This window comes from Anopheles coluzzii, chromosome 3 (genome assembly GCF_943734685.1).
Source record: "Anopheles coluzzii chromosome 3, AcolN3, whole genome shotgun sequence".
In the NCBI taxonomy this organism is placed as follows: Eukaryota; Metazoa; Arthropoda; class Insecta; order Diptera; family Culicidae; genus Anopheles; species Anopheles coluzzii.
The window spans coordinates 4,790,069-4,813,302 of NC_064671.1; the positions used below are offsets into that span (position 1 = coordinate 4,790,069).

General features: G+C 48.9%; 11 protein-coding genes across 13 annotated transcripts in view; 4 read left to right on the forward strand and 7 right to left on the reverse strand.

The window, feature by feature from the left end:
* LOC120955667 (ejaculatory bulb-specific protein 3-like) overlaps window positions 1–23,234 on the reverse strand; it is a 322,541-nt gene that overhangs the window by 250,397 nt on the left and 48,910 nt on the right. The gene's annotated exons all lie outside the window — the stretch shown is intronic.
* On the reverse strand, window positions 15–2,550 carry LOC120954874 (protein O-glucosyltransferase 2-like). The gene is made up of 3 exons (XM_040375170.2): window positions 2,182–2,550; window positions 898–2,104; window positions 15–833 (listed from the first exon to the last, which is right to left on the reverse strand). The coding sequence occupies exons 1-3, from the start codon at window positions 2,391–2,393 to the stop codon at window positions 711–713; spliced, it is 1,542 nt and encodes a 513-aa protein (XP_040231104.2). The 5' UTR covers window positions 2,394–2,550; the 3' UTR covers window positions 15–710.
* Window positions 2,790–4,125, forward strand: LOC120959594 (cAMP-dependent protein kinase catalytic subunit alpha-like). The gene is made up of 3 exons (XM_040383088.2): window positions 2,790–3,073; window positions 3,146–3,541; window positions 3,613–4,125. The coding sequence occupies exons 1-3, from the start codon at window positions 2,900–2,902 to the stop codon at window positions 4,102–4,104; spliced, it is 1,062 nt and encodes a 353-aa protein (XP_040239022.2). The 5' UTR covers window positions 2,790–2,899; the 3' UTR covers window positions 4,105–4,125.
* Window positions 4,090–6,036, reverse strand: LOC120959595 (uncharacterized). The gene is made up of 3 exons (XM_040383089.2): window positions 5,225–6,036; window positions 4,973–5,152; window positions 4,090–4,890 (listed from the first exon to the last, which is right to left on the reverse strand). Exons 1-3 carry the CDS (start codon window positions 5,360–5,362, stop codon window positions 4,312–4,314), a joined length of 897 nt encoding a protein of 298 aa, XP_040239023.2. The 5' UTR covers window positions 5,363–6,036; the 3' UTR covers window positions 4,090–4,311.
* On the forward strand, window positions 6,119–8,458 carry LOC120956618 (RING finger protein 121). The gene is made up of 5 exons (XM_040378242.2): window positions 6,119–6,379; window positions 6,457–6,491; window positions 6,736–6,877; window positions 6,997–7,616; window positions 7,689–8,458. Exons 1-5 carry the CDS (start codon window positions 6,347–6,349, stop codon window positions 7,807–7,809), a joined length of 951 nt encoding a protein of 316 aa, XP_040234176.1. The 5' UTR covers window positions 6,119–6,346; the 3' UTR covers window positions 7,810–8,458.
* On the reverse strand, window positions 8,471–9,999 carry LOC120956617 (pyridine nucleotide-disulfide oxidoreductase domain-containing protein 1). The gene has a single exon (XM_040378240.2). It carries the CDS (start codon window positions 9,993–9,995, stop codon window positions 8,553–8,555), a length of 1,443 nt encoding a protein of 480 aa, XP_040234174.2. The 5' UTR covers window positions 9,996–9,999; the 3' UTR covers window positions 8,471–8,552.
* LOC120956619 (28S ribosomal protein S18b, mitochondrial) lies at window positions 10,197–11,148 on the reverse strand. The gene is made up of 2 exons (XM_049608609.1): window positions 11,071–11,148; window positions 10,197–10,927 (listed from the first exon to the last, which is right to left on the reverse strand). Exons 1-2 carry the CDS (start codon window positions 11,128–11,130, stop codon window positions 10,202–10,204), a joined length of 786 nt encoding a protein of 261 aa, XP_049464566.1. The 5' UTR covers window positions 11,131–11,148; the 3' UTR covers window positions 10,197–10,201.
* Window positions 11,399–14,330, forward strand: LOC120956915 (apoptosis-inducing factor 1, mitochondrial). 2 transcript variants are annotated; one of them, XM_040378735.2, is made up of 4 exons: window positions 11,399–11,622; window positions 11,731–11,774; window positions 12,298–13,573; window positions 13,650–14,330. In XM_040378735.2, the coding sequence occupies exons 1-4, from the start codon at window positions 11,535–11,537 to the stop codon at window positions 14,144–14,146; spliced, it is 1,905 nt and encodes a 634-aa protein (XP_040234669.2). In that variant the 5' UTR covers window positions 11,399–11,534; the 3' UTR covers window positions 14,147–14,330. The 2 variants fall into 2 exon arrangements, with proteins under 2 accessions (XP_040234669.2, XP_040234668.2); XM_040378734.2 differs by lacking the exons at window positions 11,399–11,622; window positions 11,731–11,774 and adding exons at window positions 11,781–12,029; window positions 12,116–12,208.
* Window positions 14,440–14,920, reverse strand: LOC120960030 (transcription initiation factor TFIID subunit 13). Its single transcript, XM_040383904.2, has 2 exons — window positions 14,879–14,920; window positions 14,440–14,799 (listed from the first exon to the last, which is right to left on the reverse strand). The coding sequence occupies exons 1-2, from the start codon at window positions 14,918–14,920 to the stop codon at window positions 14,440–14,442; spliced, it is 402 nt and encodes a 133-aa protein (XP_040239838.1).
* LOC120956916 (protein nessun dorma) lies at window positions 14,967–17,593 on the reverse strand. The gene is made up of 2 exons (XM_040378736.2): window positions 15,757–17,593; window positions 14,967–15,166 (listed from the first exon to the last, which is right to left on the reverse strand). Exons 1-2 carry the CDS (start codon window positions 17,506–17,508, stop codon window positions 15,143–15,145), a joined length of 1,776 nt encoding a protein of 591 aa, XP_040234670.2. The 5' UTR covers window positions 17,509–17,593; the 3' UTR covers window positions 14,967–15,142.
* LOC120954667 (protein kinase C and casein kinase II substrate protein 3) overlaps window positions 17,936–23,234 on the forward strand; it is a 34,259-nt gene continuing 28,960 nt past the window's right edge. For both annotated transcript variants that reach the window (XM_040374784.2, XM_040374785.2), the window contains exons 1-2: window positions 17,936–18,027; window positions 19,929–20,326. The gene's annotated coding sequence lies outside the window, so the exon portion shown is untranslated. The remainder of the gene's footprint in view (window positions 18,028–19,928; window positions 20,327–23,234) is intronic.

Here is a 23,234-nt window from a genome sequence, read left to right on the forward strand (position 1 = left end):
TGGCAAATCACGCATTCTTTCTGAATAATTTACTTTGAAAAGTTTAAAGTTTATTGAAGAAACAGGATACTTGTTGATTAGCTTGCGCGCGACAGGCGGTGTTTACAGGATAGGGATCGAATTTTCCACCTGCATAATTGATTTTCATGAAAATCTTTTCTCACCCTTCAGACTAGCAATACTGTTTTATCGATTTCGTGTGAAACTAAATAGTCCAACTACAACATCTACACACACACACACACTTCTAATATAATACTTTGCCCACTCCTAGCAGCGGACTCAGTTCCTCTATAGATAGTTAACTGTAGATCATCTTCTTCTACTTGCTTCTCAAACTGATCGTCTAGTCCGATTGAAATTTGAATCCCTTTTCAACTACAATATCGAGACCAGCCCAGAAACAGTAGACAGAGTTGATAGATACTTGCTTGCCGATTATCTTCTATTGAGTCTAGTTTGCTCCTTTTCACCTATTCACCGCAAGAGATACAAAGACGTAGAGTAAGACAGGAAGAAACGAAAATGCCCTACAGAAAATGATAACGTAACGATCACAGCTCGCTGGTTGCGTCATAGAATGGTTGTCGATTTGTAACACGGTTGCGGTTTGTCCGCCTCAGGACGAGTAATTAATCCATCGCTCGCTCTCTCGTGCGTCACACGTGCGGTAACTGTGCTGTGGTTGGTTGGTTGCCTGCCGATTGCCTTTACAGCTCATCCCTCGGCAGTGTCGTCCTCTCGCACGGACAGTGGTAGGCTTCCTCCGGCTGCTCAATCTTTTCCATGCCCGGTTGTACCTGGATCGGGCTGACAATGTATTTGGCATATTCCTGAAGACAAAAGTACACAGATTAGTAGTTTTAATAGCTCAGCAAGTGTTGCATGCACGCTTACCTTGAACAGCAACGCATGGTAGCAGTAGATATCCAGCGGTAGCAGATTAGCGTTAATGAATGCGTTCGCATTGTCTCGGATTTCACGCGCCTTTTCATCGTTTTCCCGTGCCCACTCGATCTGCTGCACCAGATTCGACAGGTCCGCCTCGAACGGGATGTAGTGGCGCATCGGTACCAGCTTGCGGTAGAAGTGTTCGTAGTAGAACGAGTCCTGCTTCAGCACCACCGAGCTGCCGGCCAGCAGGTACGGCAACCGGTACGCCGCCACCGTACCGTCCACATTCACCTGATAGCGATAGTCGAAGAATTCGTGCATGGAAATGTGAGCAACACGCGGTCCAAACTCGCTCTCCTCGTCGCGGAAGAAGAAAAAGTTGGTAAGCGACGCATTCAGCAGCTCCGGGTAGCGGCGAGACAGCGCTACCAACTCCAACCGCTCCCGTCGCGCATCCCGACCGCGCCAGAAAGCTTTGGCGTGTTTGTCGGCCCACGGCAGTCCCCGCCGCTGGACGGACAGCATGTCGAGCATTACGCGGCCCATATTCTCGAGCGTCGATTCGGTAATGTCGTACGTCGGCATAACAATGTCGAACGTATCGTCGCTTCCGCACCAGGAAAAGATCGGATACGGCCCGGTCGTGCGGCTTGGGCCACCCTTCTTCACCAGCGGCCAATCACCGAGATTGACAAACATTTCCATATCGGGCAGGGTAAATTTGCGCGCCAATGACAGCAAGATCGTGTCCATAAACTTGCTGAAGCCGGTGTGTTGCCCGTAGCAACGCCGGTGCACTTGGTTGCGCAGAATCACGTAGTTGCAGTGCGAAATGCTGCCCGGTTTGTCGTACTGCTGGATCATCCGGGTGCGCAGGCTGCTAAAGTTGATGGCCCGAAACGGAATCAGGTCCATATCGATCTGTGGATCGCCTGCCGGGCAGCCGACCGTTTCAAGCCACTCTTCCACGGAACCTTGCGGACAGTAGCACTGCTCGGAGTACAGTGTGCCGGGGATGGCGAACGGAGACCCGGTCAGATGGGCTTCGTTGTGGCGCACGTGTATCGTGACGTCACTGCACGATTCGGCCAGCCGGTAGCGAACGATGCTCGACCCATCATGGCGATCGATCTGATTCAACCGATACCGGCACGTGCCGAACCGGGATTGTCCAATGATGTGTATGTCATACTTTTGTGATTCATTTATTCTGCAAAGCACAATCGAATGGAGAGTGATGAAAATGATGAATCTGCGGTGCGAGCCTACGAAGCGGTGCGTACTCACTTTTGATTGTCCGCGTCTCTTGGTTCAATGAAAAAGTAGCGCGCCGGGAGTGTGGCACGGTCCGGCATCTCTACACCCGGTCCCCAGACGCGGCTGTTCTTCGGGTCGACCGCCCGGTCCGCTGCATTGCCGCAGGAGGCAAAGTAACAGGAGTGTAGCACTATCAGCAGCCAAACCAGCACGTACTTTCTCAACCGCAGACGATCCTCCATTGCACGGCGCAACGAAAGAAAACGGGGAATAAGAGAGGGAGAGAGAGACACGGTTTCTGTACGAAAAAAGGCAAACTTATTCGAGCGTGACACGCACACGAGATTACACACACCAGAGAGCCGCCTGGTTGTTGGAAGGGAAGCGGTTTGTTTGTAAACAAATCAACACACCACTGCACTGACAGGCTGACGGTGAGCAGCGAGAAGAGTGAGTGTGAGAAGTGAGTTGATTGCTTAGAATTCGTGAGAATTATTTTTACATCCCAATCAAATGAGATTGAAATACTATAAAGTATAGTAATTTTAATACCCTCAAAATTACTATAGTAATAGTAGTAATAGTGTAGTAATTGTCCTCATTCTTACGTCATCGTTCAAACCTTCAAGGTTGGGATGGATTTGCCAACACTGCCCTTTCGATCATCCCTTGAATTCCAACAACGCATCATAGTAGCCCGAATAGTAACTTCCGCAAGTTGCTCAAAGCAAATTTGTCAAAGGACAGAATGAAGCAAGAAAGTTCACATAAATTCTCAGCCGGCAGTGATTACCACCAAACTTTAAGTCGGCTAAAAACAGAATTTGAAAAACGGTACAATGACCAGAAACAGGCATCGATTGCCTCGCTCACGGAGTACGAGATACTACGCACTCTTGGGTCCGGTGCGTTCGGAACTGTGGTATGTAGTTCCAAAATAACTTTTCAAGGTTCTTTCATCCTCAATAGCTAATCGCTTCATTTCCCCTCCAAGAAACTGATCAAAAGAAAAGCGAGCGGAGAATACTTTGCCATGAAGATACTGTCCAAGGAAAGGATCGTCTACCAGAAGCAGCTGCAGCACACGACGAATGAGAAACGAATTTTGCAAAGCATTCGCTTCCCGTTCGTGGTAAATTTGGAAATCTGCTACAAGGACAACTCCTACCTCTACCTCGTGATGCCGTTCGTGAACGGGGGCGAAATGTTCACACTGCTACGCCATTCTCGACGATTTTCCGAATCACAGGCCGCCTTCTACGGTGCCCAGGTGGCATTGGCGCTGGAGTATCTGCATGGTTGCAATCTTATCTATCGGGATTTGAAACCAGAAAATCTTCTCGTTGACTACCGGGGATATGTGAAAATGACCGATTTTGGATTCTGCAAGGTAAAGAAATGGTTCTTAGCATCATCCTAGCATTAGTAAATGCTAAATCTAACCCATCAATCGCAATCAAGTTGATCAAAGACCGGACCTGGACGCTCTGCGGCACACCGGAATACCTCGCACCGGAAATCATCCAGGCGAAGGGCTACGGGAAAAGCGTCGACTGGTGGTCTTACGGTGTGCTGTTGTACGAAATGGCCGCCGGATACTCTCCCTTCTACGTGAACAGTTCCGACCAGATGGTGCTGTTCGAGCGCATCTGCAAAGGCAAGTACAAGTTCCCGAAGAGCTTCTCCACCGATCTGTGCAGTCTGGTGCACCATCTGCTGCAGACGGATCTCTCCCGGCGCTACGGTAATCTGCGCAATGGGTGCGACGACATCAAGCAGCACGCCTGGTTCAAGACGATCAACTGGTACGGCTTGCTGAACCGGGAGCTTCCCGCACCGTACGTCCCCAAGCTTCAGGGGCCGGGCGATGCCTCACTGTTCGATGTGTACGATGAGCAAAAGCTCAAGATCGCTTCCAAGTGTCTGTATGCGAAAGAGTTTGCCGATTTTTAGCTTTTTATTCTAAACGCCTCGGCGAGTACAATTCTTTGAGAGAGTTCATCAGTGTGCACATTTTTACAGTGTAATTTTTTTAGCAGAAAGATAGTAATAATATCCTATTTTAGAAGCATAGAAGAATATGGCTAAAGAAAGAGATAAATTATAACGCTCGACAGATCATGGGCCTGCCATTGTATTACCCGCCAGCCTGGGACGGCCTTAGAATTGGGGAATCTTAAGGCTAATGGACCGGCCGAAGCGTGAAGTGATGCGTTTCAGTGCGGTATCCGCCGAATCAACGTTCTCGCCCCGTCCACTTGTGCCGGCTTTCGGTGTGGAGGGTGTCGCTCGGTTCGGTTTGCTGGCCGGTTTGTGCACCTTACCCGTCACTCCAGCAATCGATGGTCGTCTGTCACGCCTTCCGGTATAGCTATTACGATGCGACTTGATGACACTGCGTGCTTCCGTTTCATCCAGCGAATGGCGCTGATGGCGAGAAGAGTCCAACCGTTTCCTCGATTGCATACCGTGATTCATCATTTCTTGATGCTCGCGCAGCTTCTCAGCAAGTAGCAGCGGAATCGAGCTATTGTTACTGTGCGCAAATCCATACTCCAGCTGCGACAGGCCGTGGTACTCGTGGGTCGGAGAGTTTGGCGGGACTTCCGTTTGGAAGAAAGCATGCTCTTCCTTTACCACTATTGGCTCGTCCTTTACCACTATCGGCTCGTCCAGCACGACGAGTGGTGTAATTGCGGTGGAAAACAAAATTGAATGATTTTCGGCCGTATGAGCGGTCTTGGTGTGGGGAAAGAGAAAGAATTTTCAAATTAAAACCCATATAAGCGATAGATTAATACAGATAGTGCTAGCTTCTTACCACTTCCTGCTCTTCGGCGAACGTTGTGTAACAGATCGGGCAGAATGGTTTCCGGTGCATCTTCATGTGTGTGTTCATGCTGAGCCGCGTAGGCAAAACATAATCGCAATCGTAGCAGTGATACTTTGGACCACGGAGTGTACGGGTCATCGTAAGCGAGGTGATAGTCTTCATGTAACTCTGTAAATAATACGGTAAAAAGCTAATTATTCACTTGTCGACGGATAGCTAGTTGATCTCTTATCTACGGACCGGTGGGATACTATCCGGTAAAGCAGCAGCATCCTCCAAGCAAATTCCGTTGTTGTTAACATCTTTGCAAATGGCCTCCTTTCCAAACACAGCCTCACAAGATGCGCTCTCTGAGCTGTCCATCGTTTCGGTGGACATCGAATTGCTCCGCTTTTTTCCTTCAAATTGCCCAAAAGTAGTTCGATGAATGTTCGAAAACGTTCCAGTTGCATAAAGCTCCAAAACACTGCGAAAAATAGCTAAGCACCGAGACGCCGGTAGTGCACGCACCGCACTTGTTTGTCAATTTGCTTGTGTGTTGGCGAAAAGGGCTTTTTTGGCGCCTACTTCGATGGATACAGTGAACGGCCATTGATGTTTCTGCATTTGTCCCTAGAAACAAGATCAGCATGCTGTCTCGCTCTGTCCACTTTGATGGTCTGCTGTTGGTTGGAAAGAGCGAGCATGTTGATTCCGCTCCTTGGGGCGTGTGTGTGTGTGTGTGTGTGTGATTTTGGACAATACTTTTGCGAAGCTTGTTTGCACTTGCGAAAGACAATGGCCCAGACGAATGGCCTTGAGATGGAAGAAGTAAATAAAGCAACGCTGGTTGGTTTGTTGTTGGAAATTTCCAAGAATAGAAAGGTACAATACGTGCATTGAACGTTTTCCAGTTGGATTTTTAACAATATTGATTTCTTACTTAGGTCGAAATCTATCTTCAATGCTGCAGGAACGGGCTTATTTATCGCAGCAAAGGATTTACGGGATAAATTAGAAGCCAAGAACCGCATCATCCAACACGATGGATGTGGCCACAGCTTCAGCTAGTGTATCTGCTTCTGCCGCCAGCATGCCCAAACCGGTACACGATCCAACCCTGCCGGTAGCTGACACGCTCCTGTCAGCCGCAAATGTCACTGGGGAAAATTGAAAACAATAATAATTTTTTGTTCTTCCTCTCGAGATTAGGAGCAAAAAAGGTGATGACGAAGGAACAAGCAAGCGAATAAACGCGAATCAAGTTGCCTGCTGTTCATTCGACAGCAACCGAAGAAGGTGGTAAAAATTAAGGATCTATATCAGCCAGTAGCGTAACCGAGTGCGGCCAGCGTAGCGGCCAAAGAGCAGACGGCCGCCAACATGAATCTACACGAGCCGGTTGATCCCAACAAGGTGTACTATATGGCAGAGCAAAAATGTCTGATAAATAAGCTAATCGTTGGTTTTCCTTCTTCCGGGTATCATTGCAGCCCTTCGATGAGCTAACACCGGAGGAAAAAATGAGGTAAATGTGCGCTTTGGGCATTTGTGTACGCGACGTACCGTACGTGCGTGCGTGAGGAGAGTTTGTGGTGTGGGGTACGGTTTATCGATCGTTTATTATCATCGCTGAACGGAGACCGTTGCCCGTACTCATCGCTCCGCCAGGGTGTCAAATGACTCAACTAATAATTTATCTGTTCTGATGAAGCAAGATTTGGAGCTAAAATGTTTTTATCGCTTTTTTTTTTTTCTTCAAAACACTCCAGGTTGGAACATATTAAAATGTACGAAAAACATAAGGGCCACGAATCGATGCACATGGAGATGGTTGTGATACTGCTGGTCACGCTCATAATCGCTCAGGTGGTGCTGGTCGAATGGAAGAAACGCCACTACAGATCCTACTCGGTACGTTTGTGGCCGCACAGAAAACAGTAATCCAATTAGAATGTATTTTTTGGGGAGTTGTGTACGCACTGCTTGCTCCTATGCTCAACGAATGTGTGGGATTCACTTTCCCGTTCCAGCTAATGACACTGCTCGCCCTGTGGATAATTCCGTTCGTGCTCAGCCTGCGCAGCCAGTACTGGCGGTTTATCTTCTTCTGGCTAATATTCAGCTGCATAACCGGGCTGGTGATGCGCAAAGCGATACGCAAACCCATCTCCGGCACGACGCCGCGGCTAGTGTACAAGTGGTTTTACTTTATCTACAAACTAAGCTACCTGCTCGGCATCATCGGGTACATCGTGATGATGTTTACGTTTTTCGGCGTAAACTTCATCTTCAACCAGCCGCCGCACACGTGGATGGACGTGGGGTTGCTGCTGGTGTTTTACGGCCTCTACTACGGCGTGCTCGGGAGGGATATATCGGAAATCTGTGCCGACAAGATGGCCTGCCACATCGGGTACTACACACCGAAGGGCATCCCGACGCGGCATCTCGAGCGCAACGTGTGTGCCGTCTGTGGCAATCAGCTGCTGACGGACGTGAACGAGTCCGGCGTGATCGAGAACACGTACAAGCTGACCTGTGATCATGTGTTTCACGAGTTTTGCATCCGGGGCTGGTGTATCGTGGGGAAAAAGCAAACCTGCCCCTACTGCAAGGAGAAGGTGGACCTGAAGAAAATGTTCTGTAACCCGTATGTAACCCGGATGAGCTGGCAAAACAGTGTGGGTGTTTAATATAACATCAATCTTTCTCCTTTTTGTAGATGGGAACGTCCCCACGTGCTGTACGGGCAGCTGCTGGACTGGATCCGGTGGCTCGTGGCATGGCAGCCGCTAATACTGTTCATTGTGCAAGGCATCAACTGGATGCTTGGGCTGGAGTAAAGCAGCCACGAACGGAGGCCCGGTCAGGCCTGATAGGGGTTTATTCCATCTCCTTCCTCTCCATCGTCGATTTCACTAGTCGCGGCTGGCAATGGCTTTAGTTTCACTACAATGTATTTAATTGAACCGTTACTTTCCTTCGAAACCAAAAAGAAAAGAAAAAAAAACCAGGCGCTTGGGCGACAGGCGAGCACCGGTGCTCGGCACTCTTGCCCCATCCTTTTCGTCGTGCCACGTGCGACAATTTAGGTTGTAAACCTTTGCATTTCCTATTCAACACAAACCACTAAAGGTAGTAGTAGATAAAGAACTGTAGCTGGCACAGAATGTATAAGGCACCATTAAAAAAATAAACCCGTGTGTACCTCGGGAGAGACTCAGTTCTGGTGCCGCCCACGTGTGTGTGTGTGTGTTTGACCTGTTCAGGGAGAGTAGAATGTTTTGTTTTTAGCAAAGTGTAGAAAAGCACACACCAACACAGACAGACGATGAGAGCTAATTTTATTCGTTTTTGATGTATTATTACGTACCACCACGTGTTGTGAGTTTCGTTCAAGATGGACCACTTTTGAATTGATTTCCCTCGTCGTTTTGCTATGTCTAAGCTGTAAGATAAACATCGTGAAATAATATCCTTATTAACAGACGACACACTCTTGCATGGGTTTTTTTTTAACTTCCAATCAAATTTATTTTCATTATTCTTCCCGCTTGACTTTTGCCCTCATGTGTTGCAAACCGTTTCAATCGAAATAATCCTCAATATCGATGTTAGGATCCAGCAGATCCTCCCCGTACGGCGACAAATCCAGCTGGTTCAGTATTAAATTCTCACACGTTTCCTCCAGCCCCGTTTCGCCCACCAGCAGCGCTCCCTGCAGTCTTCCATCCACCAGCACAAACTTAATGTACTCCAGCCCGGGCGTCATACGAAGCAGCACCTCGTACTTGTCGTTCAACCCTTGCCCGTTGTAGCGCCCCAGAAGTACCACCTGGTATCCGAACAGGGTCGTCACGTGGTTGAACATTTCGAAGCAGAAATCCTGATAAATTTCTTCCCCGTCTCGCTTGGCCGCCATACTGCGTGCGGCCATCGCACCCATTTGGCGTGCCTGGGTCCACAGGCGCATCTGGAACCAGTGGGACGCATGTTCCCATCCTGCGTAGCAAACATCCCCTGCAGCGTAGACATCGCCGATCGATGTCTCCATCGACCAGTTCACGAAAAGGCCTCCATCGGGTCCGAGCTTGAACGTACGATCGCAACCCCCGGTCCAGCTGGTGGCAGGGACGACCCCGGTGGCGGACACTACAAAATCACACTCAATAGTGGTACCATCGGTAAGTCGAACCTGTAGTCCGGATGTAACTTCCTGTATGTCCTCCACTTCCACCGAATGATGAATGGTAACCTTGTTGGCGTTCCGGGTACCTGCTTCTCCGTGTTTCTGAATGTCAAAAGCACGATGCCAGTCGGGTCCCAGTGCTGCCCCTCGTTTTGTGACCCCTGCTGAGGCGCTTTCCTCATTCTGTTCCGTGTAGCGCATTCGTTTGTAGATGGTCTTTTGCTTATCCATAGAAGCTTTCGTGTTAAGTCGCTCCCTGAAAAAGCTGGCCGCTCCGGAATCTACAAACGTTGAGCTTATGTACGGATCTTTAATGACCCAATGAACTTCCTCCAACCCGTCCACCTCGTACACCAACTCCGATGCTATTCCACCATTGCCAACCACGACTAGCCGGGTGGCCGTGTGAATACGCTTCCGGAATTCTTCCACCGACTCTGTGTCCCGTATACCGATCACGTTCGCATTTCCCTTTGCCTTATCGATGATGTTTGGTCTGGCACCGGTGCAAAGACAAAGGTATCGGTAGCTGATGCATCTTCCGGCAGTTGTTCGTACCAGGTGATCCTCACTAGCGATCGAGTCCAATTGATCGAGCAATACATCGATATTGTTCGCTGCAGCAAGCTCTCCGGTGCTCTTCTCTTCTACATCGAAACGGTTAAGAATTTTCCCAAGAGGAACCACATTCGTGACGGCTTTCACGAGAGGTGACTCCGTTAGCAGTAGAATTCGGTCGGTTGAGTCGTTTGGACGTAGAAGGGCCAACGTTTCAGCACAAGTTACACCGGCAATTCCACCTCCCACAATCACGTACGTGTACGCAAGATTTTCCGCCATGATTCACGACACACAACAGCAACAAGAGAATCGGAGAAATCGGAGAAAAGTTTGATTGGAAATAGGTCTCTTTACAGCACCACGAAATCAATTATTCACACTACACAATCGTACGGCTCGCTCGTTCGGCTACAACGCTCTTCGTAACAAAATGCTTCACTTAACAAACTAAACTAGCACACACGACGGGGTTGCACGGACACTTCCTACTTGGAAGAAGGCTTGCCTTCCTTCGCCGGATAGTATTCACTGTAGTCGTACTCTCGGAACGGCACGTCGAACGTAAGCATTCCGCGATCCATAGCCCGCTCGACCGCCACCAACAGCTGGGTGTGTTTCTTCTGGCACAGGCCCGTCACCCGATAGCTCAACACATCCCCCGTTTGCGGCGAGATGAACTGCTTCAGCAGATCGATGTTGTTGTGATCCAGCACCAGATACTCGTCACGGCAGATCGGGCACGGATTGCCGGTCGAAATGCGCCCCTTGCGTATGCACGTTTTGCGCGTCAGCTTTGGCGGGTACGGTCCTTTGTGATTGCGCCGGTACTGCTTCCACACCGGATCGTCCTGGTACGTCTGCCGGTAAGCTTCGCTGGCCAGATAGCGGATGCTCGTCTCCACCGGTATCACCCTCGTGCGGTCCTTCGGATCATCGACCGGTTGTTTGGGTGCGGCGTTTGCATCTGCTTCCCCTGCTTCCGGTTCCTCACTGGCGGCTGCTTCCTCTGTGGCTTCACTTTCAGGTTTGGCGGCGTGTCGAAGGAAGCCAGTAGTTGATAGACTTCTCGCCTGGCTGGTACCGATCGTAAGCAAACTTTGACGATAAATAGATATGATTTCACCACCGATTAAGCGCAACACTGACATTGTGATCGACGTGAAGGCTGAGATGGCGTGACGTAATGCTGGTTGTTTGAAATGTTTTCTCTCCTGGGGAGTGGAATTGTATTGGAAATTAAGAAACAATTACACATAAAGCATCGTATGAAAGAGGAGAGAGAGCCTTGTAAAGCGATTGCAAGTTGGAATTATTTCGAGGAACTTTTTTCTTTATGCAATAGCGGGCATCTTACCGGGTCCGGAGTGTTCGGTGCGTGTTCGGTCGGTAAAAAAGAAAACAATGCCGCTGTCATCGGAGATTGGGCACGCACGTTGCGCTCCGGGCTGTTTGATCCATCAAACCAATACAGTTTGGAACGGAAATTTTAGTTTATAACAGCTGGTGGACTTTTATAGATTATTTAGCTTGTCAGCAAAGAGTTTTTTCATAGCAAGAAATCCTTTATTGATTCGAAATCTTCCAAAAACATTTAGAAAATCTCAAAAACTGGGAGTTTACGTACGCAGCCAACTGCCGTTTTGACAACTCGGTCCCCAAAGACCGGGCGCAGGTGCCGCAACACCATATGCCTGTCAAGCGCATGAACGCAAAACAAATCAATGTGCGAATCAAAGTAACCAGCGAAATCTAGTCCCGTGTACCCGAGAAGCGGTGTACAAAATACAAAATTTCCTTGCTGCAAAACCCTTCTCCGTGATGCTTTCGGTGTCCCGCGTTGCGGTCGGGAACGTGCGCTGCGTACAGCCGGCCCTAGTACGCATCCGAAAGCACGTTCTCGCTGGAGGTATGTAGCTGAACCACACCACACCACCCCACCGGGGGCGATAGGGGGGGTTGGCTGATGTAACCGTGTGTCGGTCGGCAGTGAATTATCGATTTTTTCGTCCTGCAGGATTCACGCAAACATTCGGCAGCCAGCGATGGATATCCGTGAAGGTAAATCAGCCCCTGCTGGCTAAAGAAACGGAACCGAACAGGCGAAGAAGGCAAACGTTGAAAGAGCGCGAAGCGGAATCGAACGAACCGTGCAGTTGTGTTGAGGAGGAAGGTCCAAATTCTAGTACGATCGTTACGCCATGTGACGAAAGCCGGAGGCTTCCGATGATGGGCGAGTTGATACAGTTTCCGAACGATCCGAGCCCTTATCCGGCACCGCCGAGGCGGCATATTCCGATCAATAGATTTTTCCAGGTTTCCCAATTTGAATTTATTCTTTTTGCAAAACAAAGTTGTGAAAGGAGCTGTTCCTTCAAACGAATACCTTTTTCTTTTGCTAGCCGAAAACGGTTCAAACAGTGCCGGATCCCGTTCTTTCTTCCTGTGAAAAGTGCGAACGTGAAGAAGAAGAAGAAGAACACGTTGTGCAAGAGGTTTTTTAGACATTCGATAGTTTATTATCCATTTCTTTAACTTCCCCAATTCGATACACTAACCGTTCTGTTTTTGCCTTCTTTCGTAGCAAACGGAACAAAAAGCTATTGCCACTACGGGTGGACCAACCTGCCCGCCACCACCACCACCGCCCCCGAAACCATCCTACACGGGTTACATACTCGGTGCGATCGCCCTCACAGCCGGTGGCCTTGGCCTTGCGTACTACAACGGTCTCTTCGATGGACCACCACCACCAACCCCCGTAGACGACACAAAGGAAGATGCAGACCGAAAGAAGCGCACCTATCCCGCTTCCTCCAAGGATCTTCCCAAGCACGTCCCTTACCTGCTAGTCGGTGGCGGAACGGCTAGTATTGCCGCGTTCCGTGCGATCCGTGTACACGACCCGAAAGCAAAGGTGATGATGATTACCAACGAGCTCGAAATGCCCTACATGCGTCCACCGCTCTCGAAGGAGCTGTGGTTTAACTCGACCGAAGCGGAGCCGCTCAAATTCCGCCAGTGGAACGGTAGCGAACGAAGCATCTTCTACGAGCCGAACGATTACTACATCGATCCGAGCAAGCTGAGCGACGCACCGAACGGCGGCGTGGCTGTGGCACGCGGCTACGAAGTGCACCGGCTGGACGTGGTCAACCGGAAAGCGATCCTCACCGACGGTACGGAAATATCGTACGACAAGTGTTTGATCGCAACCGGAGCGAGGCCCAAGAATTTGCCCATCTTTGAATCGGCACCACGGGCTGTGCGGGAACGTGTTACGCTTTTCAAGAGTGTGTACGATTTTGAGCAGCTCTCATCACAGCTACAGGATGGCAACCGGGTAGCGATCGTGGGGGGAGGCTTCCTCGGGAGCGAGCTGGCCTGTGCACTTTCCAAGTCGGAACAAACGCGCAAGAAAAAGGTGGAAGTGTTCCAGCTGTTCCACGAGGGCGGCAATATGGCCAAGGTGCTGCCCGAGTATCTGAGCAGCTGGACGACGGAACGGTTGCGCGAAGAGGGCGTTAAGGTGTGGCCAAAGACGCAAGTGAAGGCGGTCGAAATGCAAGGCTCGAAACTGAAGCTTACGCTCATGGATGACAGTGTGCTGCTGGTGGACCGGGTCATCGTTGCGGTCGGCTCGGAACCGAACACAGATCTAGCCAAAACGTCCGGGCTGGAGGTGGACAGCAAGAATGGAGGATTTTTGGTCGATGCCGAGCTGCGTGCCCGATCGAACGTGTTTGTGGCCGGGGATGCGGCCTGCTTCTACGATACAAAGTTCGGACGGCGAAGGGTAGAACATCACGATCATGCCATCGTTTCTGGACGGCTGGCGGGAGAGAATATGGTTGGACTAAGTGAGTAACGCGACTTGCGAATCGTTTTGCGATGCAAATGCACTACTAATTGTTCCTCAAATTGTCCCCCTCACAGATAAACCCTACACACATCAGAGCATGTTCTGGTCGGATCTTGGCCCTCGGATTAGCTACGAAGCGATCGGGCTAATTGATTCTTCCCTTCCAACGGTGGCCGTGTTTGCGAAACGAACAGCAGAGGAAATGTCCCGAGCGTCAGCGGCGGCGGCGGCAGCCGTTACCGCCGGCAGCACTGACTCGGAAAAGCTGCAGGCAGCCAACGCTAACGTGAATGTGGACGTGAAAAACGTGCCCGCTGCAGGAGAGCCAGCGAAAGAACAAAGCAAAGAACAGCAGGAGCCGGAAGATAGCTTCGACAAGGGTGTAATATTTTACCTACGAGATAAGAAGGTGGTCGGTCTGGTGCTGTGGAACGTGTTTAATCGTATGGGAACGGCGAGAAAGATTCTGGACCAGCACACCGAATACGACGATCTCAATGAGGTGGCGAAACTGTTCAATCTGCACGATCGACGCACGGAGAGCGAGGAGCTTGAAGCGGCGGAGCAATAGTCAGTATGGGAAGTTGTTTAACAGCGCACATTGAAGCGCAGTCTGAAGGTCCGGGCTTGCGGGAGGGAAGGAAGTATTGTTAAAATCGAACAGTAGTGGACAAGCATTTGCGATAATAATGTACGGTTAAGCTTAAAGAAATACAAATTCCCGTGTTCACACCGATAGGCGTACATATTACATACATCTGATCAGCTTGTTTTATTGTTATCACTCTTATGCTACATTGTTTTGGATAGGAATAGAAAGCACAGTCTTCAAACCCTTCGAACTAACCCGCCTCAAGGGAACAATTACTTCAGCTTTGCTTCCGCACCAGCGTACTTGATCTCGTCGAACGCCTTGCGTGCCCGCTTCAGCTCCTCGTTCATCGTCAGCAGATCCTTCACGCGAGCATACTTCCGCGAGTTCTTGCGCACCAGAAACACAATATCCTCGACCTGCACACGCCCAGTACGGCCGATTTCCATCGCTCGGTGTGTCATTTCGGTGATGAACTCGACCACCAAATCCTCCAGCAGGTCGACGCTTTCCGTGTACGGGTTCTGGTCGTCTCCGAAGCCGTACATCATGCAGCGCAACTCCTTGCTGAAAAGGCGCTTACGGCCGGACGAGGTCTCGATCTGCACCTCTCCAAGCTCGTCGTCTTCGAACTGTGTTGAGGAAAAGGCATTCCAAAAGCGAACTGTTTATACACGGACCGATTGCAAGCGGAATTGTTCCATACGCTACCTCTGCCTGGTCGAATCCTTCTTCCGGTGGGTTAGCTGCCATGTTCGGAGGATCAATACACTTTCCAAATATCGAATAGTTCGGAGCGTTGCTATTAAAATGGAATCTCTTTATTTATAATTCTAGTGAACCGATAAAAAGCAAATCGTAAAGATTATTTTGTTTGTTCCTTTGACAGCTAGCCTCCGTTGCATGTTTTGACAGCGGCGGAAGAATTGGCTGCGTGCGTAAAAATATAATTTTGAACTGGCTGCGGTTAACGGATTAATCCTCCATCGGTTGAATGTCCTGAAATGGAAAAATAATAAATAATTTAAATTAACGCATAATTTCTAGAAAAAAAATGAATCACACGAAACAATCTAAAGAATCGAAAAAAAAACAAATACAAAACATAACCTAACAACAAACACTAGCTAAAATACAATCCCAATCTCCAAGAGACTACATTTTAACACTTGGTACAAGACAACGAGACAAGCACAAGCAGCTTTATCTACATCAATTTCATAAACTAACCAGTCCTCGGTACTGCATCAATCGATCTCAATGATCGTATCCTCGATTTCTATAACCTGATCATCCCCCTCATCGTCATCATCATCATCATCATACTCCTCCGATCCATCTTCCGGGTCTGATTCACTCGTTTGTTCCGACCGTTTCACTTCGCGCACAGAATATTCGCTGTCTTTCACTATCTGCGTGCTGTCTTCGCAGTAACCCGTACTTAAATCTTCCTCCGACTGGCTCAACGACCCAGACACGCCCGTATCGCTGGCCGATCGGTCCTCCCGCTCGCTCGACTCAACCGACGGTTCGATATGCTTGGTAGAGGATAGCTTTGATGCTTCCAGATAATTGGCATTGAAACTTACATTCGTAGCATTGCAGATCGATTCGTCCAGACCATCCTCCGCGTCATGCAGCTGGCTCTCATCCTCATCGACAAAGCAGGAACTGTTAAACCGTTCGCTGAACCCTTTCCGGATGACAAAATTGCCCTTGGCATTATCCCGGAACTCGCACGCACCCTCGAACGTAAACTCTTCCCGCTCGATCGTGTTGTAATCGGCGTACACCTGTGACCCGCTCGTGCTTCGATCACCCTCTGCCTTCTGATCCTGCTGGACATCTTCGTTAAAGTCCTCGAGCAGCACGCCGTACTGTGAGCAGTGCGTTATGCTCGCCGATCGGAACACTATTTGACACTGATCGAGCGTCTCCAGCCCGGTCATACAGTGGCTAATGGTGCTGCCGATCAGATTGATCGTACAATCGTGATTGCTGTAGATGCCGGAAGAAAACTCCTTGATCAGACACCGATCGAACGTGATCGTGCAGTTGCCGAAGATGACGATGCCCTGCTTGGTGCTGGAGGTTGGATCGCCCGTGAAGCAACAGTTGCGGAAGACGATGCTGCCCTTCTTGATAACCACCCCGGTGCGCACGTTCGAACAGTCGAGACGGACGTTTTCCAGCGTAAAGTCCCCGTCGATGGTCAGCAGCACACTGTCGTCGTTTTTCGACACGATGGTAGGATTCAGCTTGCACGCTTGCTCAAAATCGTCAACAAAGGAAGCGCTGCTAACACCCCGGAACGATCCGCCACTGTTCAGGTACTCCAGGAACTTGATGTCCTGTCTGGTTCCGGGTGGAAGATAGATCGCACTATCCGGACTGCAGTGATCGAGCGCGTGCTGAAGAGAGTCGCACATTTTCACCGCAATCTTCGGATCCATCATCTCTTTGGCGCTCTGGAGGTAGGTCAGCTGTTCATCTATCGGTACTGCCTGCGTTACGATATACGCCATTGCGGAGTTGCCCTTGTTCTTTCCCGCACCGAAGCGCACCTTCTCGAAGACGCTGCGCCAGACGGGATTCTCCAGCACGTTGATTTCATTCTTGATCGTATTTAAGCGTAAGTTCAGCTGCAACAGCTCTCCCGACCGGCTATCCTTCAGGATGGACGTATCATTGTCCTCCTCTTCCTCCTCCTGTCCTTCCTCCTCGCTAAGCTCCTGCTCGATAAACTCCCGCTTGCGCTGCACGTACCGCGCTTCCGCGAGCAAGGCCAGCGCGTGGGAGGAAAGCTGCCGCGACATGGTCTTGTTCTTCAGATCGTGACAGAACCGGATGCGCGATTCCAGATGCTTCTCGATCCAGTTCTGCTCATCCTCCGTATCGGTGTCCCACGGCATCCAGAGATGCTGGTAGAAAAACCGCAGCTTATCGATACAGTCGGCCGTAATGTTGACGTTCAGGGCGGGGTTGTTCTGCTCGCGCAGCGGCCACAGCTCCTCCAGCTGCACCGTACACTGCTCCTCCGGCAGATGCACATCATCGTCCAGGATGGCTTCGATGAGGAAGACGGCCTTCAGCTCGTCGAACAGTACCTGGTCCACGGTGCCCAGCACGACGAGCGGGTACTTTACGCCGAGCTGCTCGCATACCGGACGCGATGCTTTCCACAGCGCCTGCCAGCCGGTCGGCTCTACGGCCACCTCCACGAAATTAATCCATTCCGAGCGGATGGCGGATGCGGGAATGTTGGAACCGCCACCGTTCAGCACGTTGGTCGTCTCGAGCAGACGGGTCAGGAAGCTTTTGTTAAACTCGTACACTTCCATCTTTGTGTTGTGATCGAATGGGGCGGGTGAAAATCGTTGGACGGTTGCAAAGAATCGAAATTTTTGAAGCGTTCCAGCTGTCTAGTGAACGCGGGGATGTAAACGGACACAGGTTCGAATGACAGTGCGGTCATTTAAGATGCCGCCATTTTTTTTAACAGAAATGGTGTTTTACTTGCTTATAAATTAATTTTTATGGTTATTTTAACATTTTAAAACTTGAAAATCACTAGATATGCAATTAATTTGTTTTATGTGGTATGAAAGAACAACAGGCATTGGGTAAGGAAGGTTTTTTCACAATCTTCATCAAGTCGAATGCTAGAATGAGCCAAACTGGATCGCCAAATGATAAACCAACTCCACACGACGCACTATAGGCTTTCGGTGCTGGTCAAAATATGAACAGTTGATTGCGTTTGTCATAATAGTTGTCACTTTTTATAAGAATCCCGGAGAGGCAGGACCGCAGTCGGTGTCGTCGTAGTCGGTTCGTTGAAATTTCATCAAGCCATCAAAGTGCGTTCCAAAACATCTCCATATCAGCAAAAACGATACCCTTTTTTGGAATAATTCACACTGCAAGTGTGACGCTCGTTTGTGGTGTGTGTGCTCGTATGTGTTAAGTGGTTAAATTTATTTCGTTGCCGTGGCCATTGAGCCCTTGTGTGTGCAAACTACTCCACTACCGACAACAGTACCCAGAGTGTGTGTGACTAATTGTTATTCTTTGCCCCCCCCATTCTTCACCGCGAACACAATTCTTTTCCGACCAGCAAAAAGTGTCGTGTGCGCTTGTTTCCCATCATCGGATGGAAAATTCAGCATAACTCCTCAAACTGCAATTTTTGCACTATACTGCTACGTGGTGTGGTTGTTTGTCCTCGGCAAAGTGTACATAGATACCGGGGCCAAATGGAAGGGTTTATCGGTCCACTATGTGTGTGTGTGTGGAGCAGCGGTATTAGATATTGGTGAACGGCAGGCAGGGAAAAGGCAAAAACGCGTAACACTCTTTTCCATTCACCTGTGAACTCATTTTGCCCGCGGGCTGGCGTATTCTAGGGGGAACGTCATCCAATTGTCGTGTCTCTTTCGAGGTTTGGGCTGATGCGCTCCCCTCCGGGGGTAGTGCGGAGCGCGTTGCGGAAGGTTATTTTTTGCGCAAATTAAATTATCACCTCTAATGCAGCGTGCCGGGCGGTGGAGGGCGCAACGCACCGCAAACCCGCGCTAACCGTTGGTGTGTGTGTGTGTGTGTGTGTGTGTGTCTGCCCGGGTGTAACGAAAACACGATACCTTCACGAACTAAACGCGAAACAGTCGATTACATAAAAAAATGGTAAAGAAAAATCGCCACCGCGGCCGTGCTGCGTTTGCTTCAGGCGGGCGGGCACACAGTACTCGGGTGCGTTTAGTTTTCCAAACGCGCAGAAAAGCGCAAGCGAGCGGCTAATGTATTCGCCTAAAAATGATGGTCCATTTATTCCGCCACTGTTTCCTTTCTCGGAAAGTGCGCGAAGAACGTCTCAACGCAAAAAAACGCAAAAAAGCCGCCAGCAGTTAGGAAGCCGCAGCAGCAAATCTTATGCACGTGTGTGTGTGCATGTGGAAAGAAGCAAAGGAATGTTGTTCGAAAAAAAGCAACGCGAAACCAGAACTTCCCAAAATAAGGGCGAAGAAGAATTGGCTTGTGTGTGGTATCATCGGCATCGCTGGCATACGTACGTAAACGTGTGTGTTGGAGTTCCATCTCTTTCGTCTACACGCCATGGCCCGCTAGACGGTGAACAGCATCTCACTCTCTCGCACGCACATTGTTCCCGGGGGTTTTGTGTCATCCTGTCACGCAACAAGCGCGCCCCCGTGCGGAGAGTCTCGGGAATCAAACACACATATGTGTGCGACGGGAAGAGCAAAGAACGTGCCCGCGAACGTGAGTGAGAGCGAGAAAGGAACATGAAATGGAATATAGAAGAAGGGAGATGAAATTCCAGTAGTCTCTCTCCCGATATGCGGGAAAAGCAAAGCAACAACGAAAAGTATGCAGCTGACCAACACGCGCACACACACACACACACTATCGCAGAAAGCAATACGGAGGGTGCGCGAAAGTGGGCATCCACCTTCGACCCCTTTCGTTTCTAATGCTCCCTTGCGTTCCACGGGAGTTGAAGGGTGGATGATGTTTACCTTTTTCGCCTTTGCCGAGGTCGTGGAGAAGTATTATTAATTTTTTTTTGCAAGATTTTACGCTTCTTGTATTTTATATGAAATTGGATGGAAGTGTTCGTGTGTTACTTGATTACTAGAATTTCCCGTGATTAAGTTGTGGGTTGATATTAGATTTATAATCGATCTAGGAAGACAGTTCAGTACTAATGGAGTCTTTAAACCATTCTTTATGCATTTTCTTACAGCAAGTGCAGTCAAATTATTCAGTGAAAGGTTTAGTGTAATTGGTGCAGCAAAAAAGCGATAGGCAGTGTGTGCCGGAGTGGAAAATAAACAAAAGTGTTTAGAAAATAATTTAACTTATGAGTGCAAAGTGAAGTGAGACGAAAGTTTTGTTGTCAAACAAGTGAAATAAGGTTTTGATAGCAATATTAATCAGGCGTGGAGGAGGCATTAACGTGTACGCGGGAGTGTGTCAAATCGTTCGTGCCGTGTAGTGGTGGAAATCAATTGTGCAAAATAAATCACCGCCAACGTGGATTACTAGCACCAGCGCATATCGTCGTCAACTGGTTTCGGGTTACCGCTTTCTGCTACCGTATCCAGCCGTATTGACGAGCCTTCGAACCTACACCCCGAAAAGGTAAGAACAGTATAGAGAGGAGGAGAACCAGCTCTCCCCCCCATTTCAAGCATCCTTTTAGAGAAATGTCCTTGGTTGTTTTGGAGAGATCAGTCGCCATTCATCGTCCTTACATAGCCAGTGAAAAACCACCCCTTTTCTTCTAGCTCACACACACACAAACCCTCTCCAACTCACTGACTGGCTGACAGCAACCCTGCAATATAGAGTGTGCACCTTTTCCTTCCTGCACGCGACCCACACCGTTTCTATGGCACCAGAGAAAGACGACAAAAGAACGTGCTAAAAGGGCGCATTATTGTAACCTTGAACTTGGAAAGGAGAAAAATGTGTAGTTTTTATACAGAAGATGCATTGTAATGGGAAGAATATTGCTGTTTTGAAAGGCATGTTTTGTGTTAAAAGAGCTAAAGCATACAAAATACATTCCAGAGAAGAACAGTCAGAAAAATTAGATCATCTTCTATGGCCTCCCCGAACGCAACAAACATTCCGGCCTCCCACACAGTTTGTGTATTTTTGGCTGCTTTTAAAAAGTTTGATTTACTTCTTGGGAAGAACTTTGAATGTGTATTGGGCGTTTAAACTCTCTAAAAATGAATTATATATGCCTGGAGTTGATGGAACTGAACGTGAGAACGCTATTCATCAGCGAAGGAAGAGCAAGGTTCGGCAGGAATGCGCCGTCTCTCGAATACAGAACAGAAGTTCTTCTCTCCGACCTGGCAGAAGAAGTGATTTGACCTAGATACAAACGTGTTACGTAAATAGCTGCTCGTTGGTGTATCTTCCTGCTCTTCTCCCTCTTTCGGGAACAAGCCCCGAAATGTGTGCGTGGTGGGGTAGGGCTACAACAAATACAGAGGACCCAAAAGTAAACACCCAAATGATGGCTGTTTTGCTATGCGCATTGATTGAGAGGAAGATTCCAATCCAATTCTGCATCGCTGTGCGCTTTCCAATCGAGATTTGAAAACGTTGGCTCTAGCATGAATATTAATACTAATGCAAATCAATATTAAGATGAGAAAATGAATATTTTATTTCATTTCAGACTTGTTCGCATTCGAAACTAAATTTGTTGAAACAATTACTCTCTGTGATCGGCACGCTGGAACTCAAAGGTATTACTCCGGTGATGTGTTGCTGGGAAGTCTCTGTTTGCTGAATTTCAAACTCATGCGGGGAACGTTTGATAACTGTCTTGGGCTGATAAGATAAGACAAATCAAAGTTTTTGTTGGCGGTGATGTATGTGCTCTAGGATGCTGATGATGGGGCTCGTTGACACTGAAATTAGTCAAACTGTCCACAGCGTGTATGCGTGGCTGTGTATGTGCAGTGATGGCATGCGGGAAAGGAAAAAACAGACTTTGCAAAGAATCGTACGAACTGTGAACGAACAGCACCAAACACACAGTATTGTCAAACTGTCCCTGCCTGCTGTGTCTTTTTTCCGGTGGTTGGTTTCAGTTTGGTTGTGTGAAGTGTGTTTTGTGTGCCCATCTTCTAACACACACAAGTCATAAGAAAAGAGTCATTACGTCGAGCTAGGAAGGTGTAGTAGCAGTCAGTCGCTCGATAAGGAGCGCCCGGCTCTTTGCGTCCTTTGCTTAACAATCCATACCGAAACACACACACACACACTCGTCGTGGCGCTGTTGTGGATGCGCGCGTGTATGTGACTTGCGCAAAAAGATTATCTTTCCTGACTGACGACACTGACATCATTAATCATCTGCTTCGAGGGGACTCGGAGCTCAATGGTCGAACGCGAACGAAGTGGAAGAATCCAACCTACATTTGGCATGCACATGTGGGGTGTGTGTGGTGCTGGTTTCGTTGCCGGGTTGTACCAATTATATATTTTGCGAACTGAAGCTTAAATGGGTTTCCGGTGTCGACTTCTTTTTTTGCAGACAGAGAGTCAGAGGGATGTAAGGACTGCGAGAGAAGGTGGGCGATAGTGGCAACAATGTGTCTTCTTCCATTAGGGGATTGTTTGTTTTGGGGTAGAAGTTCTGGTTGGGCGAGGTTGGAGGTTTATGTCCATATTTGCGGTGACCGAATGTGACAACGAGACGAATAAGTTTACAAAAAGAGAGTAACAAATTCCTCTCATTTTAGGAGCATTTTTTTGACAATCAGTGATGTTACTGATGACTTCTTGCAGCTACATTGTAGCTTCGAAATCAAAATCTGTGTGAGTGTTTGTAACACGCTTCCTTTCTCCCCGTAGAGAAGATTGATTGATCGTGGCTGAAAATGCACGGAGAGGCACGGGGGGTGGGAAACAAAACAAACCTGAACCACACGTCCAAACAAACATGAAGAGGCCTTCGAGCTCTAAACAATAACAATCTCACCCCGTGTGCGCTGGCCGACCGGTCCGGTTTAAGTGGCCCACGGAGTCAACGTCCAAATCGCTAGAAATGCAAAGCCTTAACTTTTCGGCATTCTCATTAGCGGATACCACTGATCTTTCTCGCTCGTGGGGCGGTTAGATATAGGAAAGGAAAGCCAACCCCCGAACGAGCACGACGAGAGAAAGAACGAAGAATAACTCAATGTTCCGCATTTTCATCCCTGTCCCCAAACAAACGGCAGATGGAGAACCGAATCGATTGGCCAGCTCGTTCGTTCGTTCGTTTGCTGCTGCTGCTAGTCGTCGTGTGTAATGTGGAATGCTGTTGTGGCCAGCGTTTTCGATTATTCGGACTCCCATCGAAGGTTTGCTAGAATGTAGTGATGGGAGGGAGGGTGTAAGGCTTGTTAAAGAGCTCTTCTAAGCGCTTAACGATCGCCGTCGATAGCGGATCGAAGAAGCTAACGGGAAAGTAGCGTTTCCCGAAAGAATTCTGCTGCCTCCCTCTTGGCTGTGGTCCGGAGGGTGTTTGTGTGATCACACA